Genomic DNA, 21,594 nt, shown 5'->3' with positions numbered 1-21,594 from the left:
TGAAAACTGACCTTTTCCAGTCCTGTGGCCATTGCTGAGTTTTCCAAATTTGCTGGCATATGGAGTGTAGCACTTCCACAGCGTCATCTTTTAGGATTTGAAATAGCTCAACTGGAATTCCATCACCTCCACTAGCTTTGTTTGTAGTGATGCTTCCTAAGGCCCACTTGACTTCACATTCTAGGATGTCTGGCTCTAGGTGAGTGATCACACCATCGTGATTATCTGGGCTGTGAAGATCTTTTTTGTATAGCTCTTCTGTGTATTCTTGCCACCTCTTCTTCATGTTTTCTGCTTCCGTTAGATCCATACCATTTCTGTCCTTTATTGAGCCCATCTTTGCATGAAATGTTCCCTTGGAATTTTTAATTTTCTTGAAGAGATCCCTAGTCTTTCCCATTTTATTGTTCTCCTCTATTTCTCCACATTATTCACTTAGGAAGGCTTTCTTATCTCTCCTTGCTATTCTTTGGAACTCTGCATTCAAATAGATATATCTTTCTTTTTCTCCTTTGCCTTTCACTTCTCTTTTTTTCTCAGCTATTTGTAAGGCCTCCTCAGACAACAATTTGCCTTTTTGCATTTTTCTTGGGGATGGCTTTGATCACTGCCTCCTGTACAATGTTATGAACCTCCATCCATAGTTTGCAAAGCACTCTGTCTTTCACATCTAATCCCTTGAATCTATTTGTCACTTCCACTGTATAGTCATAAGGGATTTGATTTAGGTCTTACCTGAATGGTCTAGTGGTTTCCCCTACTTTCTCCAATTTAAGTTTAAATTTGGCAATAAGGAGTTCGTGATCTAAGCCACAGTCAGCTCCTAGTCTTCTTTTTGCTGACTGTATAGAGCTTCTCCATCTTTGACTGCAGAGAATATAATCAATCTGTTTTTGGTACTGATCATCTGGTGATGGCCACGTGTAGAGTTGTCTCTTGTGTTGTTGGAAGAGAGTGTTTGCTATGACCAGTGTGTTCTCTTGGCAAAACTTTGTTAGCCTTTGCCTTGCTTCACTGTGTACTCCGAGGCCAAACTTGTCTGTTACTCCATGTATCTCTTGACGTCCTACTTTTGCATTCCAGTCCCCTATGATGAAAAGGACATCTATTTGGGTGTCAGTTCCAGAAGATCCTGTAAGTCTTCATGGAACCATTTGACTTCAGCCTCTTCAGCATTACTGGTTGGGGCACAGACTTGGATTACTGTGATATTGAGTGGTATGCCTTGGAAATGAACAAAGATAATTCTGTCGTTTTTGAGAATGCATTCAAGTACCGCATTTTGGACTCTTTTGTAGCCTTTTGTTTACATAAAGCCATGTATTATTTTTTCTCATGTGACCAGGAGTATCTTGTTCTGTTTTTAAAATTGTTAATTTTCCAACTGACATAAGGATAGCTTTGCACATTTTCCTTTCGAGCAACTTCATTGTTGAGTATTCACTGGTGGCTCAGATGGTAAAGAATCTGTCTGTAATGCAGGAGATCTGGGTTCGATCCCTGGGTCAGGAAGATTCTTTGGAAAAGGGAATGGCTAACCATTCCAGTATTCTTGCCTGGAGAATCCCATGGACAGAAGAGCCTGCTGGGCTACACTCCATGGGGTTGCAAAGATTTGAACACAACTAAGGGACTAACACACACAAATGTACTGAACTGCTTCTTTTGTGTGGTGTGAGTACTGTGTACAAGTCTATCCACCACTCATCAAGGCACACGAGAGCCTTTCACCACTCCAGGGCAGAGGCGCCTTTGTCAGAAAGCGTGTAACTTGATATGTATGTTTTCTGGTTTTGATTTTCTCCTCTATGGGTCTATTTTTCCACCCTGACCCTAACACCGTATTTTCTTTAAAGTGACAAGATATAAATGCTCTTGGCAGTTGAGAGTGCAAGCCTTCCATCGGTTTTCTTCTCCTAATAGATTGTCTCAGCTGCTCCTAGTCCTTTCCATTTTCATAAACATTTAAAATCAACTTCATGCATCGGCACAAGCACACACACACATACTCATACACCCCATCTGGTGAGACGTGGACTATAACTTTATTGTTGTTGTTCAGTCGCTCAGTCGTGTTTGACTCTTTGTGATCCTATGGACTGTAGCACACTAGGTTTCCCTGTCCTTCTCCATCTCCTGGAGCTTGCTCAAACTCATCCAGTGAGTTGGTGATGCCATCCAACCATCTCGTCCTCTGTCATCCTCTTCTCCTTCTGCTTTCAACCTTTCCCAGCATCAGAGTCTTTTCAGATGAGTTGGGTCTTTGCATTAGGTGGCCAAAGTATTGGAGTTTCAGCTTCAGCATCAGTCCTTCCAATGAATATTCAGTGTTGAGTTCTTGTAGGATTGACTGGCTTGATTTCCTTGCAGTCCAAGGGACTCTAAAGAGTTTTCTGCAACACCAGAGTTCGAAAGCATCTCAGATTAACCTTCACTCTATTGCGACTCACCATAAGCTTGGTGTATCCTATTGTAGTTTAAGGATTTAACTTCAATAGACGACTGAGTGCCTAAGTTTTCCAGAAAGGAGTCTGGAAATTTCAACCTCTCGATCTCATTGTGGATCAGTTATGGTTCACAGTGTTCTCCAGCTTTTAATTTATTTCATTATGAATGTGACATTGATCCCAGGAGGCTAAATCATCACAGTCCCTCATTTTTTAATCAGGTCAGTGAGGGCTAATCGATGACTCTCTTTCCATTTCTGATACTGGCAATGAGAATTTTATTTTTCTTCTTTTTTGTCCCTTCTTCTGTTTCGCTAATACTCTGAGTCCCTCCAGAAAACCAACTTTGGCTTTGTGGGTTTACCTCTTGATCATTTCTTCTCTTCTCTTTATATTTCCTTCATCATTTGTTCAGGTGGATAATCTATTCAGTTTCCAACTTCTTGAATGGAAGCTCAGGAATTTTCACCCTCTTTTCTCTTCTACTAGATGCCTGTGATGTGATATATTTTCACTGAACATGTTTAAGCTGCTTTCCCTGCACTTTTAAGTTGTCATAAGTTCATAATCATTCAGACCTTACTATTTCCCAGTTTCTGTTGGGGCTTTTCTTCGTGTACTGGTGTAGAAATCTCCTGAGTAATTTCTAGGGATTTGAGGATTTCCTGGTTCTATTGTGAGTAATGATTCTACCTTAGTGTCAGTGTAATAAAGAAAGAAGGGTAAGTATGTCAATCATTTGAGACTTCTTGACGCTGTGTTACCTATGTCAGAAACTCTGCCTTGTAGAGTTATATGCGACCCTGTAAAAATTGTATGTGGCCACTCCTGGGTCATCTGCTATATATTTTCCTCTTTGGTTAACAGAGTTGCTCAGTCCTTCTATAGCAGAGGCTGGCACACTGGATCCCATGGGACAAACCCAGTTCACAATCTGTGTCTATAAATAAAGATTTATTGGAAGACAGGGATGATCATATGCTTACTTATCCTCTATAGCTCCTTCTAATCTCACAAGACAATGCTTTGTAGTACTGACAGAGACTAGACAGCCTACAGCTAAAAACATTCACTATCCGGTCCTTTCAGGAAATGAGACTGATGAACATGGTCTATTGCTGAGGTAAGTTTTGTCTTCTTGCCCCAGCAGCTAGAAGCTGGGGAGAAACTTTTGTGTGGTAAGTACTTTCCTGAGGGGTTTAAGGTGCATGCACTTCTTGGGCCTCCTTTACTGGAAACCCTTGCCAGCAAAGGGTGGACCACAGTGGACCACACTTCTATGGGCAAGAAGGAATTGCCTAGGCTCCACTGGGCAATCAACCTACTAGACCAGGGGTGGCCAAGGAGCACAGGCCTTGAGGTGCAGCAGTTCTCATAGACTCTGGAGACAGTGCAAGATACCAGTGTACACAAAGGCCCACCTGGCAGGCTGTGTGTCTCTGCAAGAGGCAGTCACTGTCCTTTCTGGGGCAGAGGCTTGTCCTGGGAACGTGGCTTAAACTGCTCAGATGGGGTGACTAGTTTGTAGGCATAAGAAAGATAATCTGGTACTTACGCATGGAGATGGTCAGACAGCGCCTAATATGATAAGGACACGTTTTAATTGCTGGACAATTGAAGGTGTTTATTGACCAACACTCATGGCATTGTACGTTATAGGTCCCTAGACAAAAGAGAGCAGAGTCAGACTCCTCCTTCGTTGCTACTCACTGCATCTTCCCAGCAGCCGGCCCCTTCCCTCAGCCTCAATGACTGCCTGAGGCTGCACAGCTCAGTCCCCAGTGGGCTCGGAGCCTGGGCAGCACGAGCTTCCTGGACACCAGGAAGTTTTAGGTACACTCCAGGTACACCCAGGAGTTTTCTTCTCCTCAGAGACAGGTTCTCAGGAAAGCTCCCAGGAGGCCAGGTGTGTGAGCCTCTGCTCTGTTGATGGACCCACCTTTTCACGCAGGGCCTGTAGTCATAAGGGGCCAAAGCCACCCTGAGTTCCCTGCACCCAGCCATGCCCGCCTGTTCCAATGAGGAAGGGCCACAGCCAGAGACTCCCCCGCACCCACCCTGCAGCCCCTGCATCCACTGGTCCTTACAGGAGCCTTCCTCCATTCTGACCCTCCCCCTGCTCCTGGACACCTTGTGCTCACCAACTGCACAATTGCTAGATGGAGATCTCAGTTAGCTAACATGGGGAAAATTCCATTCAGACCCTTAAAATGACCCCGATTAAGTCAAGTCTCATCCTCTTCAAGAAACAGAAGCACTGATACTCACAGGTGTTAGCGAAACACAGTGGCAATCTCATGAAGAGGAGGAAAGCAAAGAGGAGCATCATCCCTGTGGGGGCTTGAACCTGTAGGAGAGGAAAGCCAGGGCACAAGTTAGCAAGTGTGTGGCTCCTGTAGCCAATTCTGGTCTCTCATCTGAGCAGCATGAGTCCTGGCCACCCTTCCCACCTTCCAGCACCTCTGGCTCTCGGCTGAGCACGGCTCTGGACAGTGACGGGCTTGCAGCCCTTTCCCACACAGAGTGGCTTCGCCCCGCTCAAGCCTTCATCCTAGATGCTCTCCAACAGGCAAAGCACAAGGCTCAGAGTGGTCTGGGGCTGTCTCCACGTGGCCCTGACGCTCCACAGGGGTCACCGATCTCCCTGTGGTGTCCTGACCTCAAGGCTGACCTGTGTGAAGAGCTGGAACATGCTCCATTCAGGGACTTCTAACTTGTCTGAGCTCTGAGACAAATGTAGAGGGCAGTGACAAGAGCAGAGGAACTAATGGAGAAGAAGCCAGAAGCCCAGTGCCTGTGCTAGGGAGCATGGATCACATGCCATCATGTCTCCCGGGGACTGGGCATAACATGGCCCCATATTACTAAAGGGGAGGCTCTGGGGCTCGTCACCTGAGCCCACACACACCAGCACTTGCTGGAGGGAAAGTCCCCCAGCCCCAGGAGTGCTCGCATCTGAAACATTTCCTTGTGGGAACTCAGCAGCACCCTTGAAGCTGCCAATGTCTAGGGTCCTTCTGGAAATTCTCTCCCCGCCCCCAGGGGCCCCGTCTCCCTTGTCAACCGGGGGATTTGCCCTTTCTGCTCAAGGGCTCCTGTCTGAGGGACATGCCTCGCCTGCTGCTTCCTGTCACCCTGAGGAGACCCAGGGGCAGCCCCTGACAGGTACCTGCCACGGGACCAGCTGAGGCCTAGGATGGGGGCTGACTGTGCACCAGCCAGCCATGCCCCTCGGGTGAGGACCATCAGTGTCCTGCCCCTGGGCCCCTGGCTCTCTTCACGTGTGCTCTCTCAGGGATGGCTGGCCCTCAACCTGCTTATGGTCAAAGGTCCTCCCACTCGAGGTGAACACTGGCCAAAGCACCGGGTGCAGAGGACCAAGACTGAGGAGGGGGTCGGAGCCAGCACCCTCAGGGGCTGCTGATCTGCCAGCCAGTCAGCCTCCCACGTGGTACCACCCTCTCCATGTCCAGACCCCTTCCCACGCGGTGCTGTCTGCTCTTCTTACATCTGTCCCTTCCCTCAGGCCACCCATGCTCCCACTGCCAGTCTCGAGAGCAGCTCAGACCCAGAACCACCCCAAGTGCTCCTGGAATAGCAGCCTCAGATAGAGAAACTAAGGAGACTGTCCTATCTACCATCTCATCAGGACAGTGAGGGAGAGAACAAGATGGTGGAGGAGTAGGTGGCCCTAGAGTATGTCTCTCTCCACAGATACATCAGGAATACACCTTTAGACACAGAAATGCGTCCAGAACACCAGCTGGGAGTGGACAGGAGTGCCTGACCAGTGGAAAAGAATATCCAAAGCCATGCAAAACTCAGTAGGACAAAGGAACTAGTGGGGTAAACTGGACTGTTAGCAGGACTGGACCTGCCCTCAGCCAATGGGGGAACTGAAGCAGGGGTCTAATCCCCACACTGGGGCAACTGTCTGAGTCAGAGCAGAAACATTTAAGGCTGAGACTGAAACAGCTGATCTGTGGCAGCCTAAATGGAATGAGAATCAGACAGTCCTTGCCACAGCCATACATACCCCGGACAGGGATGCAGGTTCCCTGAAAGGAGCATCAGCTGGGAGCTGGAGCTTAGGGATTGTGGAGAACCCCAGGGCGAGGGCTGCTGTTGACTGTGCGAGACATAGTGAGCGGATGTGAGGGGAGAGATTGTGGTGGGAAACGCCCGTGGAAGAAAGCCAGGCAGCCATGGAAGCAAGGCGATACTGGTGAGTCAAATGTAGGGGATGAAGCCATCACCATAGCCTCTCTCTCTTCACACACCAGCATCGGCAGCTGAACAATAGAGAGGTTGGCCCATCTAACGCCTGACGCACTGAACCACAGAGTAGGACCCCACCCAGGGTGCCTCTCTAAGTGCCTGATGTGCTGATCTACAGAGTAGGACACCAGCCAGGGGGGGTCCCTCTATGTGTGTGATGTGCCAAACGAGAGAGTAGGACCCCAGGCAACAGAGCCCTCTAAGTGCCTGAATGGGCAGAGCCACGGAGCAAGACTGGTCAAAGAGACCTTCTGATCGCCAGCTACCAGAGGCTCGAAAAAAAAGGCTCTGATACGGCTATAACTCCTGCAGCAGAGGCAGTCCATGTCCCTGAACACTTGGCGCTTTCAGGGTCATTGCAAGCCATGCAGCTGTGCCACCTTCACGTTCAATTGTCATTGGGGCAGAGCTGCCACAGGCCAAAAAGTCTTGCGTCTACGAACATAGGGTCACTTGGGTAGTGTTCAACTCTTTGCGATCCTGTAGACTGTGGCATGCCAGGCTTCTCTGTCAGGGAAGGGGGTACTCTAGGCAAGAATACTGGAGTGTATGGGCTAATACTGGTTGCCATACCCTTCTAGAGCACTATATTTTCTCCTGCCCTAGCCGCCAACTCCCCTGAGTACCTGGTGCTGCCAGGACCCCTGTGGCCCAAGTAGCTGCACCACCTCCACACCTGGCCCTCACAGGGGCAAACCCAAGTCCTCCAGGGCAGCCTCAGGAGCAAACCCCAGTGGACAACCCACATACAGAGGTGGAAATAAAACCACAAATGAAATCCAGGGGCAGTGTGGCTTAGGAAGAATACCCAAAACTTTCCCACCAGCCTCACAAGCTGCAGATCAAATCCACACGATCAACTAGCCAGACCCTGTGTCTCTGGAATATATAAAAGGTCATTGAGAACTCCCACAAAAGAAAATGCACAAGTCTGATAGCTATGGACATTGGAGGCAAGAACACAGAAGAGGAGGACGAGATTAAAATCTGATCTGCCCCCATAGCAGGTCCATAGATCAGCACAGTGTTGGAGGGTATCCTAGGGAGGTGAGGTGGACTGTGACTCCCAGCAAGGGAAAGGACTCTGACAGCAGTGACTCAAGAAAGACATTTATTATTCTGATGTTTTGACTTTTTCTGTAGATTCTTTTGGATTTTTCTTTTTTTCTTTTCCTTCAACCCTCCTCATTGTAGTTGTCGATTTTGTTGGCACTATTAAATCTAATTAACCTGTTGAGCTTTTTTTTTTTATCTCTGTCACATTTTTTTATAATTGTTATAAACCTCTACCTCTACGTTGGGCTTTTGCAGTTCTGTGGAGATTTCCCCCCCCCCCCACCTTTTTTCTTTCTTCTTTCATTTTTTCCTTTCTCTTTTTTATAATTTTAAATTTCAATTTTTTAAAACCTGTCATATATTTTCTACATTTATTCCTTTCTTTGCCTTTCCTACTATTCTGTTCCCCTTGCAGTTAATCTTTAATGTATATAAATCTTCTTAATCTACCTCTATTTAACTTTGCATATATATTCTTTCTTTTCTTTCTCTCCTTTCCTCTCAACATATCTGTTAGCTGTGGTTTCAATGCTTTATTCCCCACTTGACACCTTGCTTTAGTTTTGTTTTCCAGTTCGTGCTTTAGTTAGATTTTTCTTAACTGATAAATATAATTTTTGATTTCCTTTGTTTGCCGGGTCAATCTACTGTACTTTATTTTTGTTGGACTGTTTTGACTTTGCTCATGGGTGTATATGTATATGTGTACATTCCAATATTTTAATCATTATTTGCCTGATTTTGTAACTGCCAAACCCCATTTGTCTGGGGTTCATCTTTGGTTTCTTGTTTTTGGATATTTGTTTTAATCTCACTGAACGCCATAACAAACCACTTGTGGAATCGTTGTTCCTGACCAGAGATCAAGCCCTGAGCCTTTGGAGTGGGAGCACTGACTCCAAGATCTTAGATTACCAGAGACCTAACCCTAGGGAGTGCCAAATAGTGAGAATTCACACAAAGGAAACCACTTGAATACAAGACCAAGCATCACCCAACCACCAGTAAGTACCATCATGTGCAGGACGTCTCACCTAAACAACAAACAAAACAAATATACAACCCAATCATCAGTAGACAGGATTACCATCTCACTCAGCCTTGCCCATCAGAAGAAAAACAGACAAAAACTCAGGATAAATCTCACCCAAATCAAAACTTACACAAACCACTGGACCAACCTTAGCAGGGCAGAAACCAAAAGGAAGATAGAATTCAACCTTGAAGTCTGGGCAAAGGAGACCTCAAACACAATAAGTTTAAAAAAATAATGAAAAGGCAGAGAAATACACAAATGAAAGAACAAACTAGAAACACAGAAGTCCAAATAAATGAAGAAGAAATAGGCAAACTACCTGAAAAAGAATTCCAAATAATGATAGTAAAGATGATCAAAAACCTTGAAGACACAATGGAGAAGATGTAAGATTCAATCAACAAAGACCCAGAAGAATTAAAGAATAAACATACAGAGATAAACAACACAATTACTGAAATTAAAAATTCTCTAGAAGGAATCAATAGCAGAATATCTGAAGCAGAAGAATGAATCAGTGAGCTGGAAGATAAAGTGGTGGAAATAACTTCTGAAGAGGAAAATAAAGTAAAAAGAATGAAAACAACTGAGGACAGTCTCAGAGACCTCTGGGACAATATCGAACTCACCAACATTTGAATTATAGGGGTCCCAGAAGAAGAAAAAGAAAAGGTATGAAAAAATTTTTGAAGAGATTACAGTTGAAAATTTTCCCAAAATGGAAAATGAAATAGTCAGTCAAGTCCAAGATGCAGAAAAAAATCCATACAGGGTAAACCCAAGGAGAAACACACATACTAACCAAACTAATGAGGACTAAACACAAAGAAAGAATATTAGAAGCAATAAGGGAGAAGCAACAAGTAACATACAAGGGAAACCCCATACGCTTAACAGCTGATCTTTCAGCAGAAACTCTGCAGGCCAGAAGGTAATGGCAAGATATATTTAAAGTACTGAAAGGAAAAAAATCTACGACCAAGATTACTGTACCTGGCAAGGATCTCATTGAAAATTGATGGAGAAATAAAAAGCATTTCAGATAAGCAAAAGTTAAGAGAATTCAGTACCCCCAAACCAGCTTTACAATAAATGTTAAAGGGACTTACATAGTCAAGAAATACAAGAGAAGAAAAAAGATCTACAAAATCAACCCCAAACAATTAAGAAAATGGCAATAGGAACATATATATCAACAATTACTTTAAATGTAAATGGATTAAATGCTCCAACCAAAAGACACGGACTGGCTGAATGGGTCCAAAAACAAAACCTATATATATGCTGTCTACATGAAACCCACTTCAGACCTAAAGACACATATAGACTGAAAGTGAGAGGATGGAAAACTATATTCCATGCAAATGGGAAGCAAAGGAAAGCTGGAGTAGCAATCCTCATATCACACAAAATAGATCTTAAAATAAAGAAGATTACAAGAGATCAGGAAGGACACTACATAATGATCAAGGGATCAATCCCAGAGGAAGACATAACAGTTGTAAATATCTATGCACTCAGCATAGGAGGACATCAATACATAAGACAAACACTAACAGACATAAAAGGGGAAATTGACAGTAACACAAGAATAGTAGGAGACTTTAACACCCCACATTCACCAATGGACAGATGATCAAAATAGAAAGTTAATAAGGAAACACAAGTCTTAAATGATACATTAGATGAGACAGATCTCATTGATATCGTCAGGACATTCCATCCAAATGCAGAAGAGTACACCTTCTCAAGTGCACATGGAACATTTTCCAGGATAGACCACATCTTGGGTCACAAATCAAACCTCAGTAAATTTAAGAAAATTGAAATCGTGTCAAGCATCTTCCCTGATCACGACACTTGAGACTAGATATCAATTACAAGAAAAAGAAAACTGTAAGAAACACAAACATACAGAGATTAAACAACACATTTTTAAATAACCAGCAGGTTACTGAAGAAATCAAAAGGGAAATCAAAAAATTTCTGGAAACAAATGACAATGAAAACACAACTCAAAACCTATAGAATGCAGCAAAAGCAGTTCTAAGAGGAAAGTTTAGAGCGATACAATTCTACCTCAAGAAACAAGAACAACTTCGAATAGACAACCTAACTTTACATCTAAAACAACTGGAAAAAGAAGGGACAAAAAACCCCCAGAATTAGTAGAAGGAAAGAAATCATAAAGATCTGAGCAGAAATAAATGAAAATGAAATGAAAGTAAATAAAAGCTGGTTCTTTGAGAAGATAAACAGAATTGACAGACCTTTGGCCAGACTCAACAAGAAAAGAAAGAGAAGAATCAAATCAACAAAATTAGAAATGAAAAAGCAGAGATTACAAGAGACAATGCAGAAATACACAGGATTATAAGAGACTATTATGAACAACTATATGGCAATAAAATGGATAACCTGGAAGAAATGGACAGATTCTTAGAAAATTTCAATCTTTCAAGACTGAGCCAAGAAGAACTAGAAAGTGTGAACAACCCAGTAACAAGCACTGAAACTGAAGCTGTGATCAAAATCTCCCAAAAAAACAAAAGCCCAGGACCAGATGGCTTCACAAGAGAATTTATCAAACTTTTAGAGAAGAGCTAATGCCTATCCTTCTAAAACACTTTCAAAAAATTGCAAAGGAAGGAACACTTCCAAACTCATTCTACGAGGCCATCATCACCCTGATACCAAAATCAGATAAAGACAAGACAAAAGAAGAAAACTACAGGCCAATATCACAATGAACATAGATGCAAGAATCCTCAACAAAATTTTAGCAAACAGAATTCAGCAACACATCAAAAAGCTCATACACCGTGATCAAGCTGGGTTTATTTCAGGGATGCAAAGATTCTTCAATATAGGCAAATCAATCAATATGATATATCATATTACCAAATTGAAAGATAAAAATCATATGATCACCTCAATAGATGCATAAGAAGTCTTTGCCAAATTCAGCACCAGTTTATGACTAAAGCTCTTCAAAAAATGGGCACAGAAGGAACCTACCTCAACAAGTAAAGGCCATATATGATAAGCCTACAGCATACATTATTCTCAATGGTGAAAAACGGAAAGCATCCCCCCTAAGATCAGGAACAAGACAGGGCGTCGACTTTCACCACTATTATTCAACATAATTTTGGAAGTCCTAGCTACAGCAAACAGAGAAGGAAAAGAAATAAAAGCAATTCAGATAGGAAAAGAAGTAAAGCTCTCACTGTCGGCAGATGACATAATACTGTACATAGAAAACCCTAAAGATAGTATCAGAAAATTACTAGAGGTAATCAGTGAATTTAGCAAAGTTGCAGGATACAAAATCAACACACAGAAATCACTTGCATTTCTATATACTAACAATGAAAAATCAGAAAGAGAAATTAAGGAATCAATCCCACTCACCATTGCAACAAAAAGAATTAAGTGTCTGGGAATAAACTTACCTAAGGAGACAAAAAACTTTATACCAAAAATTATAAGACACTGATGAAAGAAATCAAAGATGACAAAAAGAGATGGAGATATATTCCACGTTCCCAGGGAGGAAGAATCAATACTCTGAAAATAACTGTATTAATAAATGCAAACTACAGATTCAATGCGATCCTTACCAAATTACCAATGGCACTTTTTCACAGAACTAGAAAAAAACATGTCACAATTCATATGGAAACACAAAAGACCCCGAGTTGCAAAAATCAGTCTTGAGAAAGAAGAATGGAGCTGGAGGAATCAACCTTCCTGATGTCAGATTATACTACAAAGCCACAGTCATCAGGACAGTATGGTACTGGCACAAACACAGAAATATAGACCAATGGAGCAAGATAGAAAGCCAGAAATAAACCCATGCACCTATGGGTACCTTAGTTTTTGCAAAGGAGGCAAGAATATAGAATGGGGCCGAAACAGTGTCTTCAATAAATGGTGCTGGGAAAACTGGACAGCTACATGTAAAAGAATGAAATTAGCACACTTCCTAACACCATACATAAAGATAAACTCAAAATGGATTAAAGACCTAAGTGTAACACCAGAAACTATAAAACTGTTAGAGGAAAACAAAGGCACAACACTCAATGACATAAACCAAAGAAAGATCCTCTATGACCCACCTCCTAGAGTAACAGAAATAAAAACAAAAGTAAACAAGTGGGACCTGATTAAACTTAAAACCTTCTGTACAGCAAAGGAAACTATAAGCAAGGTGAAAAGACAATCCTCAGAATGAGAAGAAAATAACAGCAAATGAAACAACTGGAAAAGAATGAATTTCCAAAATATACAAGCAGCTCATACAACTCAATACCAGAAAAACAAACAACCCAATCAAAAAGTGGGAAAAAGACCTAAACAGACCTTTCTCCAAAGAAGACATACAGATGGCTAACAAACACATGAAAAGATGCTCAACATCACACATTATTAGAGAAATGCAAATCGAAACTACATTGGAGATATCATCTCACACCACTCAGAATGGCCATCATCAAAAAGTCTACAAACAATAAATGCTGGAGAGGGTGTGGAGAAAAGGGAACGCTCTTGCACTGTTGGTGGGAATGTAAATTGATACAGCCACTATGCAAGACGGTACTGAGACTCTTTAAAAACCTAGGAATGAAGCCACTATATAACCCAGCAATCCCACTCCTAGGCATGAACCCTGAGGAAAGCAAAATTGAAAAAGACACATGTATCCCATTGTTCATTGCAGCACTATTTACTATAGCTAGAACGTGGAAGCAACCTAGATGTCCATTGACAGATGAGTGGATAAAGAAGTTGTGGTACATATACACAATGGAATATTATCCAGCCATTAAAAAGAACACATTTGAGTCAGTTTTGAGGAGGTAGATGATCCTAGAACCTATTATACAGAGTGAAGTGAATCAGGAAGAGAAAGATAAGTATTGTATCCTAAAACATATACACGGAATCTAGAAAAATGGTACTGAAGAACTTTATACAGGGTGGCAATGGAGAAACAGACATAGGGAATAGACTTATGGATATCGGGAGAGAAGAAAGGGTGAGATGTATGGAAAGAGTAACATGGAAACTTACATTACCATATGTAAAATAGACAGCTAACGGGAATTTGCTGTATGGCTCAGGAAAATCAAACAGAGGCTTTGTATCAACCTAGAGGGGTGGGATGGGGAGGGAGATGGGAGGGAGGTTCAAAAGGGAGGGAATATATGTATACCGATAGCTGATTCATGTTGAGGTTTGACAGAAAACAACAAAATTCTGTAAAGCAATTATCCTTCAGTAAAAAAAAAATTGAAAAAAAAAAAAGACAGTGACACACCAGGGCTTCCGTGGTGGCTTAGGGAGTAAACGGTCCACCTGCCTATGCAGGAGAAACAAGTTCAATCTCAGGTCCAGGAAGATCCCGCATGCCGCAGAACAGCTAAGCCTGTGTGTGCCACAATTACTGAACCTGTGCTCTAGAGACCAGGAGCGGCAACTACTGAACTCTTCCAGACCAAGAGCCCGTGCTCTGTAAGAAGACATGCCACTGTAATGAGAAGCCGATGTATGACAACTAGAGACTAGCCCCCCTTGATGCACCTAGAGAAAAGTCTGCAAAGGAACTAAGACCCCATACAGTCAAAAAGAGTAAAATAACAGTGAGAAAAATGAGAATGAAAATCCTAGTAATAAACATACCTAAGGAGACAAAAGACCTCTACTTTGAAAACTGTTAAGACCCTGATGGAAGAAATCAAAGATGACACAAACAGATGGAAAGATATGACCATGTTCTTGCTTTGGAGGAATCAATATTGTCAAATTGACTCTCATACCCATCTACGTATCCAATACAATCCCTAGAAAATTACTAATGGTATTTCTCAGAGAACTAGAACAAAAAATGTTTGAAATCTGCATGTAAATACAAAAGTTCTGGAACAGCCAAAGCAATCTTCAGAAAGAATAGTGGAGCTGGAGGAATCACACTCCCAGACTCCCCACACTCCCAGACTGTAGCCATACTTCAAAGCTACAGTCGTCACAAAGAGTAAGGTACTGGCAGAAAAAGAGAAACACAGATCAGTGGAAAAGGATAAAAATCCCGAAATAAAGTCATGCACCTACGGTAAATTAATGTAAAGTGAAAGAGGAAAGAATATAAAATGGAGAAAAGACAGTCTCTTGACTAAGTGGTGCTGGGCAAACGGAACAGCTACACGTAAAAGAATGGAATTAGAACATTTTCTCATACCGTATACAAAAATAAATTCAAAATGTATTTATGACCTAAATTTAAGACCAGACATTATAAAACTTCCAGAAGAAAACATAGGCAGGACACTTTTGACATCAATCACAGCAATAGCTTGTGGATCTGTCTACTAGAGTAATGGAAATAAAAACAAAATTAAACAAACCAGGCCAAATTAAACTTAAAAGCTTTTGCATGAAAAATGAAGCCATAGTCAAAATGAAAAGACAATCTAGAGAATGGGAGAAAACATTCCCAAACAATGAGACAGACAAGGGGTTAATCTCCAAAATGTGCAAACAGAATCAACATCGCTATATCGATATTAAAAAAAGAAAAATGGGCTAAAATCCTACACAGGTATTTATCCAAAAAAAATAAAGGTGGCCAAAAGGCACACGAAAGATGTTCAACATCACTAATTATTACAGAAATGGAAACCAAAACTCTAGTGAAGAAATATCACGTCACACTTGTCAGAAAGGCCATCATACAAAAATCTACAAATAATACATGCTGGGGAGGGTGTGGAGAAACTGGAAGCCTCCAACACTGTTGATGGGAATGTAAATTGATGCAGCCACTCATGAGAACAGAATGGAGATTCCTTAAAAAATGAAAATCACAGCTGTATATCATCCTGCAATCCCCCTTCTGGGCATAGATCTGGGAAAACCTGTAAGTCAGAGAGATATATGTACCCTAATGTTCACTGCCGCACTATTTACAATAGCTAAGTCATGGAAGCAGCCTAAATGTCCACTGACAAAGGAAGAGGTGAAAAAGATGATGCAATATTACTCAGCCATAGAAAGAACTAAATAATGCCATCTTCAGCAATAGAGATGGATGGAACTAGAGATGATCATGAGGTTTCCTTGGTGGCTCAGCGGAAAAGAATCCACCAGCCAATGCAGGAGATCTCTGTTTGATCCTTGAGTCAGGAAGATCCCCCGGAGAAGAAAATGACAACCCACTTCAGTATTCTTGTCTGGGAAATTCCATGAACAGAGGAGCCTGGAGGGTCACAGTCCACGAGATTGCAAAGAGTCGCACGTGCCAGAGCGACTGAGCACACACCTAGCTTGCTTACAGGCTTCTGGCAGTCTTCCAGGTCACTAAGGAAGGTCACTTCCTGACTAGCAAAGGAACCTCAGGATGATCTGGGACCCTCGAGAAAGGACAAATTCACCCAAACCTTAGGTATTGCAGACAACGTCTGATGGCAAATATCTGATCTGGATCCTCAGCCTCAAGCGAGCTTTAGAAGTCCAATCAGTCACTCCTCATGAAAAGTTCCAGCAAAACAGTGTTTTAAATTCTACATGGTCGAGCTCTATTCTTCTTGCACTCATTGGAATGATCAAGACAAGTTGATTGCAACTAGACTAACTGGCAAACGCAGTCTCACTGTGGTTGTCTCCAATAGAAATGGGGGTAACTGAGGAGAGAAAAAATTATGTTTCGGTAATACAGCTGAATGAATATCAGGTTCTACTTCTGCTATCCAGATTTTAGGTTATGTTTCTGAACTGTAAACTGGACTAAACCCTGAATTCTTCTAGACCTGTTCCCTCAAAATTAGGCTACATCCTTCCAAACAAAAATTTCCTGTTTTTCCCACCCTCTTGACTTGCAGTCATTAAGAACTAAAGCTGCCCTTTTTTGAAAGCCATGCAATATAGATGGACAACTCTGTCTAAACTTCTCAGAAATTACCACAACAGCTCATGTATAGACAGTCATGGTGCCTGTTGCCATGTGGGCCACTCAGGAACATCACTCAAGACCTTCAAACTGCAAACCAGGAAAATCTGTCAATTTGCCACCACCTGCCCTCTAGGTAAAGGCTTCAAATCCGATATGAGAGCTCTGCTATACTGGCCGCCCTCAACACTCAGAAACTGGTTTATCATTGGCTCCCATCATTCACCATTACTTCCTTTTGTTTCCATGGCAATGCCTCATCAAGTACCCAGCTTCTCTCACAATGTAGGACTAACTTAGAATGTCAGCTGCATCACTACATCCTAGAATGAGACACAATGACTTAACTGACCTCTGTTCAAGACTAAGAGAGTAATTCAATGAAAATTGGGGTGACCGACCACCTCAGCTTTAATGTGTGAACATTCCAGGCAAGGTGAAGAGGGCAGTAAGAGGGCTCGAGGCAGGCCACGACAAAATACACCAACTCTGCATAATGATTACGTTGGTTTAATATGAGTTGAGAAATACCCAGTACAAGAGGAAACACTCCGACTCTACGTTCTTCCCCTGAAAGCAAAAGGCAAAACTCTCAGGGGAAGGTATTCCACCTACATCCGGAGGATGGAGAGCATCCTTATCATCGTCAAAAGACAGGGAGATATTGAGACTGAGCGGGGGCATAAACAACCTTTGTTACTTATTCATTAATGTGGTACACCAAGGAGAAATCCTTCTCTGTTCTTAATTCTTCTCAAATAATTAATTCTTCATCTAAAAGGTTTCATGAATAGCCTCCTGTGGTCACTACTTAAGTTCTATAGCTGTGGGGCCTCCATACCTACAAAATTGGTTTTCCTTCTGTTAACATCATGGCTGATATCAACTTGATTAGACCAGGCAAAGGAACCTAGAAGGCATTACAACCTTCAGAAAGAGAAAGAAATTAATACCCTAAGACAAAAACACAAAGTATTTGAAAATTAAAACTCATTGAATGGGACAAAGGGCTAAATGGATGCTAGAAACAAGAGCAATAGGAAATGTGAGGAATGGTTTACACAAAATAGCCAAACTGATACCCAGAGAAACAAAAACAAAGGCATGGGCAGAAGTGCCAAAGCGGGAATCATAAGTGAGAGTCCCACACCTAGTATCCATGTAACCAGAGTCCTAGAATGAGAAGACAAAGAGAGAGAGCCAATCTCTGAAGAAATAATGCCAGACACGACAATTTCCCAAGATGACTTGGGCCATCAGCCCACAACCCAAAAAGTTCAGTGTGGCAGGTCAATAGTAAATCTCACACAAGAAACATCAACCTTAGACGGACCACAGCTGAACTGTGGAAAACGATTTTTAGTCAGGGACAATCTGAACGTGAGCCAGAGGAAACCCAGGCAGTAACTCGGGCAGCAACCAACTCAGCCGTGTCTGGTCTTTCCACAAAAAGCCAGGAGAAACAGAAATCCTCAGGGACAATCGCTTCCAAATGCTGTAGAGTGAAGACACTGAGCACCAGGACCTCTACTCTAATGAAGAGAAATGATACTTCAAAATGAAGGTAAAATGAATATGCTTCAACACAAGAAGTGTTCCCCTATCTACTTAACAGCAGATCCCACTACAAGACATGTTAACTGCACATCCCAGTTAGAAACAAAACACATGAAACTAGAGCCCGAAGCACAGGGTGTAATAGAGCTGAGATGGGGAAATTGCTTCATTAGCATCAGTCAATGTGAACTTGAAGGCAAAACAGATTAACAGGAGGAAAGACCTTAAGAGATGAAGGAGGATGGCGATTTCATGTCCATAAGGGACTGTGAACCTGAAACAGAGTGCCATTCCTAACTACAGGGATATTAAGCAAGACAGGAGTCATCTTCCCTGTTTGCAATTTAAGAACACAGTTCCAAAATAATAATGCCCTCCCTACTTCCCACTCCCTTCATTCCGCATAGAAAACCAAACCTATTTTGGGCACCAAGATTAAAAATATTACAAAACAAAACCAGACCTAGACAGCCTCAAGACCTGGCAGGAAGAGTAGGGAGACAAGCATCCATCAGAAATGCTGCAGACACGGGATCCCATATTCCATCTCAAAACCAAGAAAGTGACAGCCAATTCAACCTGACACGAAGGACCTGAAAGCAAAATGAGCCGAGAATGGAAAGGGGAGGGAGTGCTATATGTCAGGTGGAGGTTCCTGTACCCAGGGGTGAGGCTGCTAGATGGATTGGGTCAGCCCATGGGCGCGGGGTGCTTTGGGCTTCTGCGCTGTGAGTGGCGCAAGTAGGATCCCTCAACCTTGTCCTAGGGCGCAGTGCCAAATCCCAGAATCTGCCGACACTGATCGGAGGCCGACTCCGGGCCTGTAGCACAGCTCCCAACTCCCGTTCGTTGCCCAACCTTCCAGAACCTTCAACACCTCCCATGTCTGGCACAGAGCTTCTGAGACCTATCTCCTCCACAAGCCCCTGACTTCAGTCTCCACCCATCGTCTTGTTCTGTGCTACAACTGCCGTGTGCTGCTAGAAACGTCTCCGCACTCTATGTCTTTCCCAGGCCTCCCTAACGTTCCCCGGGGGGATCCCAAGTGCTGGCGGACCTTCTGGACCTTCATCCCAGTGCTCTGTGAAGACCTTCTGGAGTCTTCCCTGACACTCGCGTCCTGCCAAGAACCATGGAACTTTCCCGCCCCCGTGTCCCAGCCAGACCGTGGAATTTCCTTTCCACTTCTTCCTGAACCAACCCTTGTCTTGTCCAAACCTTCTGGCACCTTCCCGGACACGACCTCCAGGGGGTTCCACAGGCTATACGTAGTGTAACCGCCACGGGTGTGTGAGAAGAGTTCGCTCAGGCTCGGCGCCTACACTCCACCCGGAAGCACTGAGCGGCCTCTCCCATCAGGCTTTGCGCGGCTTCCAGAAGGTTTCGCCGCGCTCGTGGGTGGGAGCTTCCCCAAGTGCAGTCTCGTCAGAGCACCTGGCAGAGGTCGATGCCCGAAAGTGTTAGAGGACACGGAGCGGGGAGATGGTTCCAGAAGGTCTGGGCAGGAGCAGGGGTGGCGGAGGCGGTTCATGCCGTGACATACCCCAGCATCACAAGTGTCCCATGACTGACAGTACTAGCGTTCCTTCTCTGTTACAGTGAAACTGAGGGAGAATCATTACTCAAGAGAGAACCAGCAAATCCCCAAATTCTTAGTAACTAGTCCTAAACCATTTACACAGAAGAGAAGTCCCAGCAGAAACTGGGTAATAGTAAGGTCTAAAGGACTGTGAGGTTATCGCAAGTTAAAAGTACAGGGAAAGGAGCGGAAAAGGTGCTTAGTGAAAATATATCACATTACAAGCATCTAGTAGAAGATTAGGGTGAAAATTTTCTCAGCCTGCATTCAGGAAGTAAGATAAGAATAGATTACCTACCCAAAGAAATGACGAAGGCAATATAAAGAGGATGAGAGAAATGAACAGGAGGTAAACCCATAAAGCCAAAGTTGGTTATGTGGAGGGATTCAAAGCATTGTCAAAATAGAAGATGACATAACAAAGAAGAAAAGTAAAATCTCATTCTCAATATCAGAAATGGAAAGGGAAGCATCAATCAGCTGTCACCCACTTTATAAAGAAAATGAGTGGCTGCGATGAGGAGGCTTCCTGTGATAAATGTCACATTCCTGATGAAATGGACTAAAACCTGAAGAACACTGGGAATCAAAGCTGACTCACAATGAGAGTGTAGGCAGAAATAATCAGACTCCATTTTGAAAATCTATGTACCAGGTCTTCGGTTGACGTTAAATCCTGAAAAAATAGAAGGATAACCGAGCTGATGAATGCTAATTCCCAATAGAGTATGGATTAATTTACAAATTCATTGAAATTTCATTCTGAGGCTCAGCAGGGTGTGAGTGTGTTTGTGTGTGAATCTGTGTGTGTGTGTGTGTGTGTGTGTGTGTTTATCCAAGATGTAGAAGCAGGAGGGGGAGGCTCTGCGGTGTGACAGAAGCCCAGAGCATCCATTTCTTCCTTGAAAATGGGAATGGTGACACCAACATGCACCTTCTGGGAAACTGCCAGGGGACGGTGAGACAACTCGTGACCCCAAACTATGGATCCCCCAAACTATGGCTCTCCTAAGCACAGGGAGGGCTCCATCTGTGTGCCTGCTGGGTCCCTGGGAGAGTGGGGAGCCCAGGACCACACGCCTGTCATAGACTTTCCCCATCCTTGGAGCTCATGTTCCTGCAGGAAAGGAGGATGTGGACCCTGAGCACACACTCCATGGAGGGGGGTCGGTGGATAGGGGGTGAGTGTGCTTGGCATCTCTCACTTTTCTGACTGAGAAGGGGCTTGCAGGCCACCCTCCCACTCCCTGCCAGAGACCCTGTTTTCTGGATTCTCTGCTCCTCAACTGAATCAGCCAGGCCAGACGGACACGGACTCAGCCACATCACTGCCCTGGCCACCAGTGTGCCAATGGAGTCTCTGAAGTGCCCTCCTGTGGGATGCAACCCCCCATTGGAAGGGATCCTTGTTGGCCCCTCAGAGAGCAGGTGGCAACCAAGCGGAGTAGGCGCGGTGGTCCCCAGGGTGTGGACTGTAGCCAGAGCTTGCTGACTCTAGATCGAGCCTTCGTCTGCCACTGGTCTAGTGGCTCACATTCCATGTGCTCACTGTGCAGCCCGTCTTCAGTCTCTGGCCGGTACCTGAAGCCCTGCTTGAAGCTGCTGCAGGTCAAGGCCACCTGAGATCACCAGTACAAGATACACTAACTCCTCACCCCGTCTAGAAATAAAGCACGTGACAACTACA

General features: G+C 43.6%; 1 protein-coding gene and 2 long non-coding RNA genes across 3 annotated transcripts in view; 1 reads left to right on the top strand and 2 right to left on the bottom strand.

The window, feature by feature from the left end:
* LOC145511599 (glycosyl-phosphatidylinositol-anchored molecule-like protein) overlaps positions 1 to 19,457 on the bottom strand; it is a 27,229-nt gene extending 7,772 nt beyond the window's left edge. Inside the window, exons 1-3 of the mRNA XM_081505148.1 lie at positions 19,386 to 19,457; positions 4,704 to 4,794; positions 4,003 to 4,110 (exon numbers count right to left, since the gene is read on the bottom strand). Of these exons, the coding sequence (XP_081361274.1) occupies positions 4,003 to 4,110; positions 4,704 to 4,794; positions 19,386 to 19,400 (214 nt within the window). The 5' untranslated portion in view covers positions 19,401 to 19,457. The remainder of the gene's footprint in view (positions 1 to 4,002; positions 4,111 to 4,703; positions 4,795 to 19,385) is intronic.
* Positions 14,584 to 17,053, bottom strand: LOC145511601 (uncharacterized). Its single transcript, XR_014057984.1, has 2 exons — positions 16,998 to 17,053; positions 14,584 to 16,505 (listed from the first exon to the last, which is right to left on the bottom strand). It is a non-coding gene; the product is annotated as an uncharacterized LOC145511601 (long non-coding RNA).
* LOC145511602 (uncharacterized) lies at positions 17,112 to 21,594 on the top strand. Its single transcript, XR_014057985.1, has 2 exons — positions 17,112 to 18,995; positions 19,343 to 21,594. It is a non-coding gene; the product is annotated as an uncharacterized LOC145511602 (long non-coding RNA).

Source organism: Giraffa tippelskirchi, chromosome 6, assembly GCF_054371585.1.
Source record: "Giraffa tippelskirchi isolate mGirTip1 chromosome 6, T2T-mGirTip1v1.2.pri, whole genome shotgun sequence".
In the NCBI taxonomy this organism is placed as follows: Eukaryota; Metazoa; Chordata; class Mammalia; order Artiodactyla; family Giraffidae; genus Giraffa; species Giraffa tippelskirchi.
The sequence above is the reverse complement of the archived record's forward strand: the minus strand, read 5'-3'. Positions and strand labels throughout refer to the sequence as shown.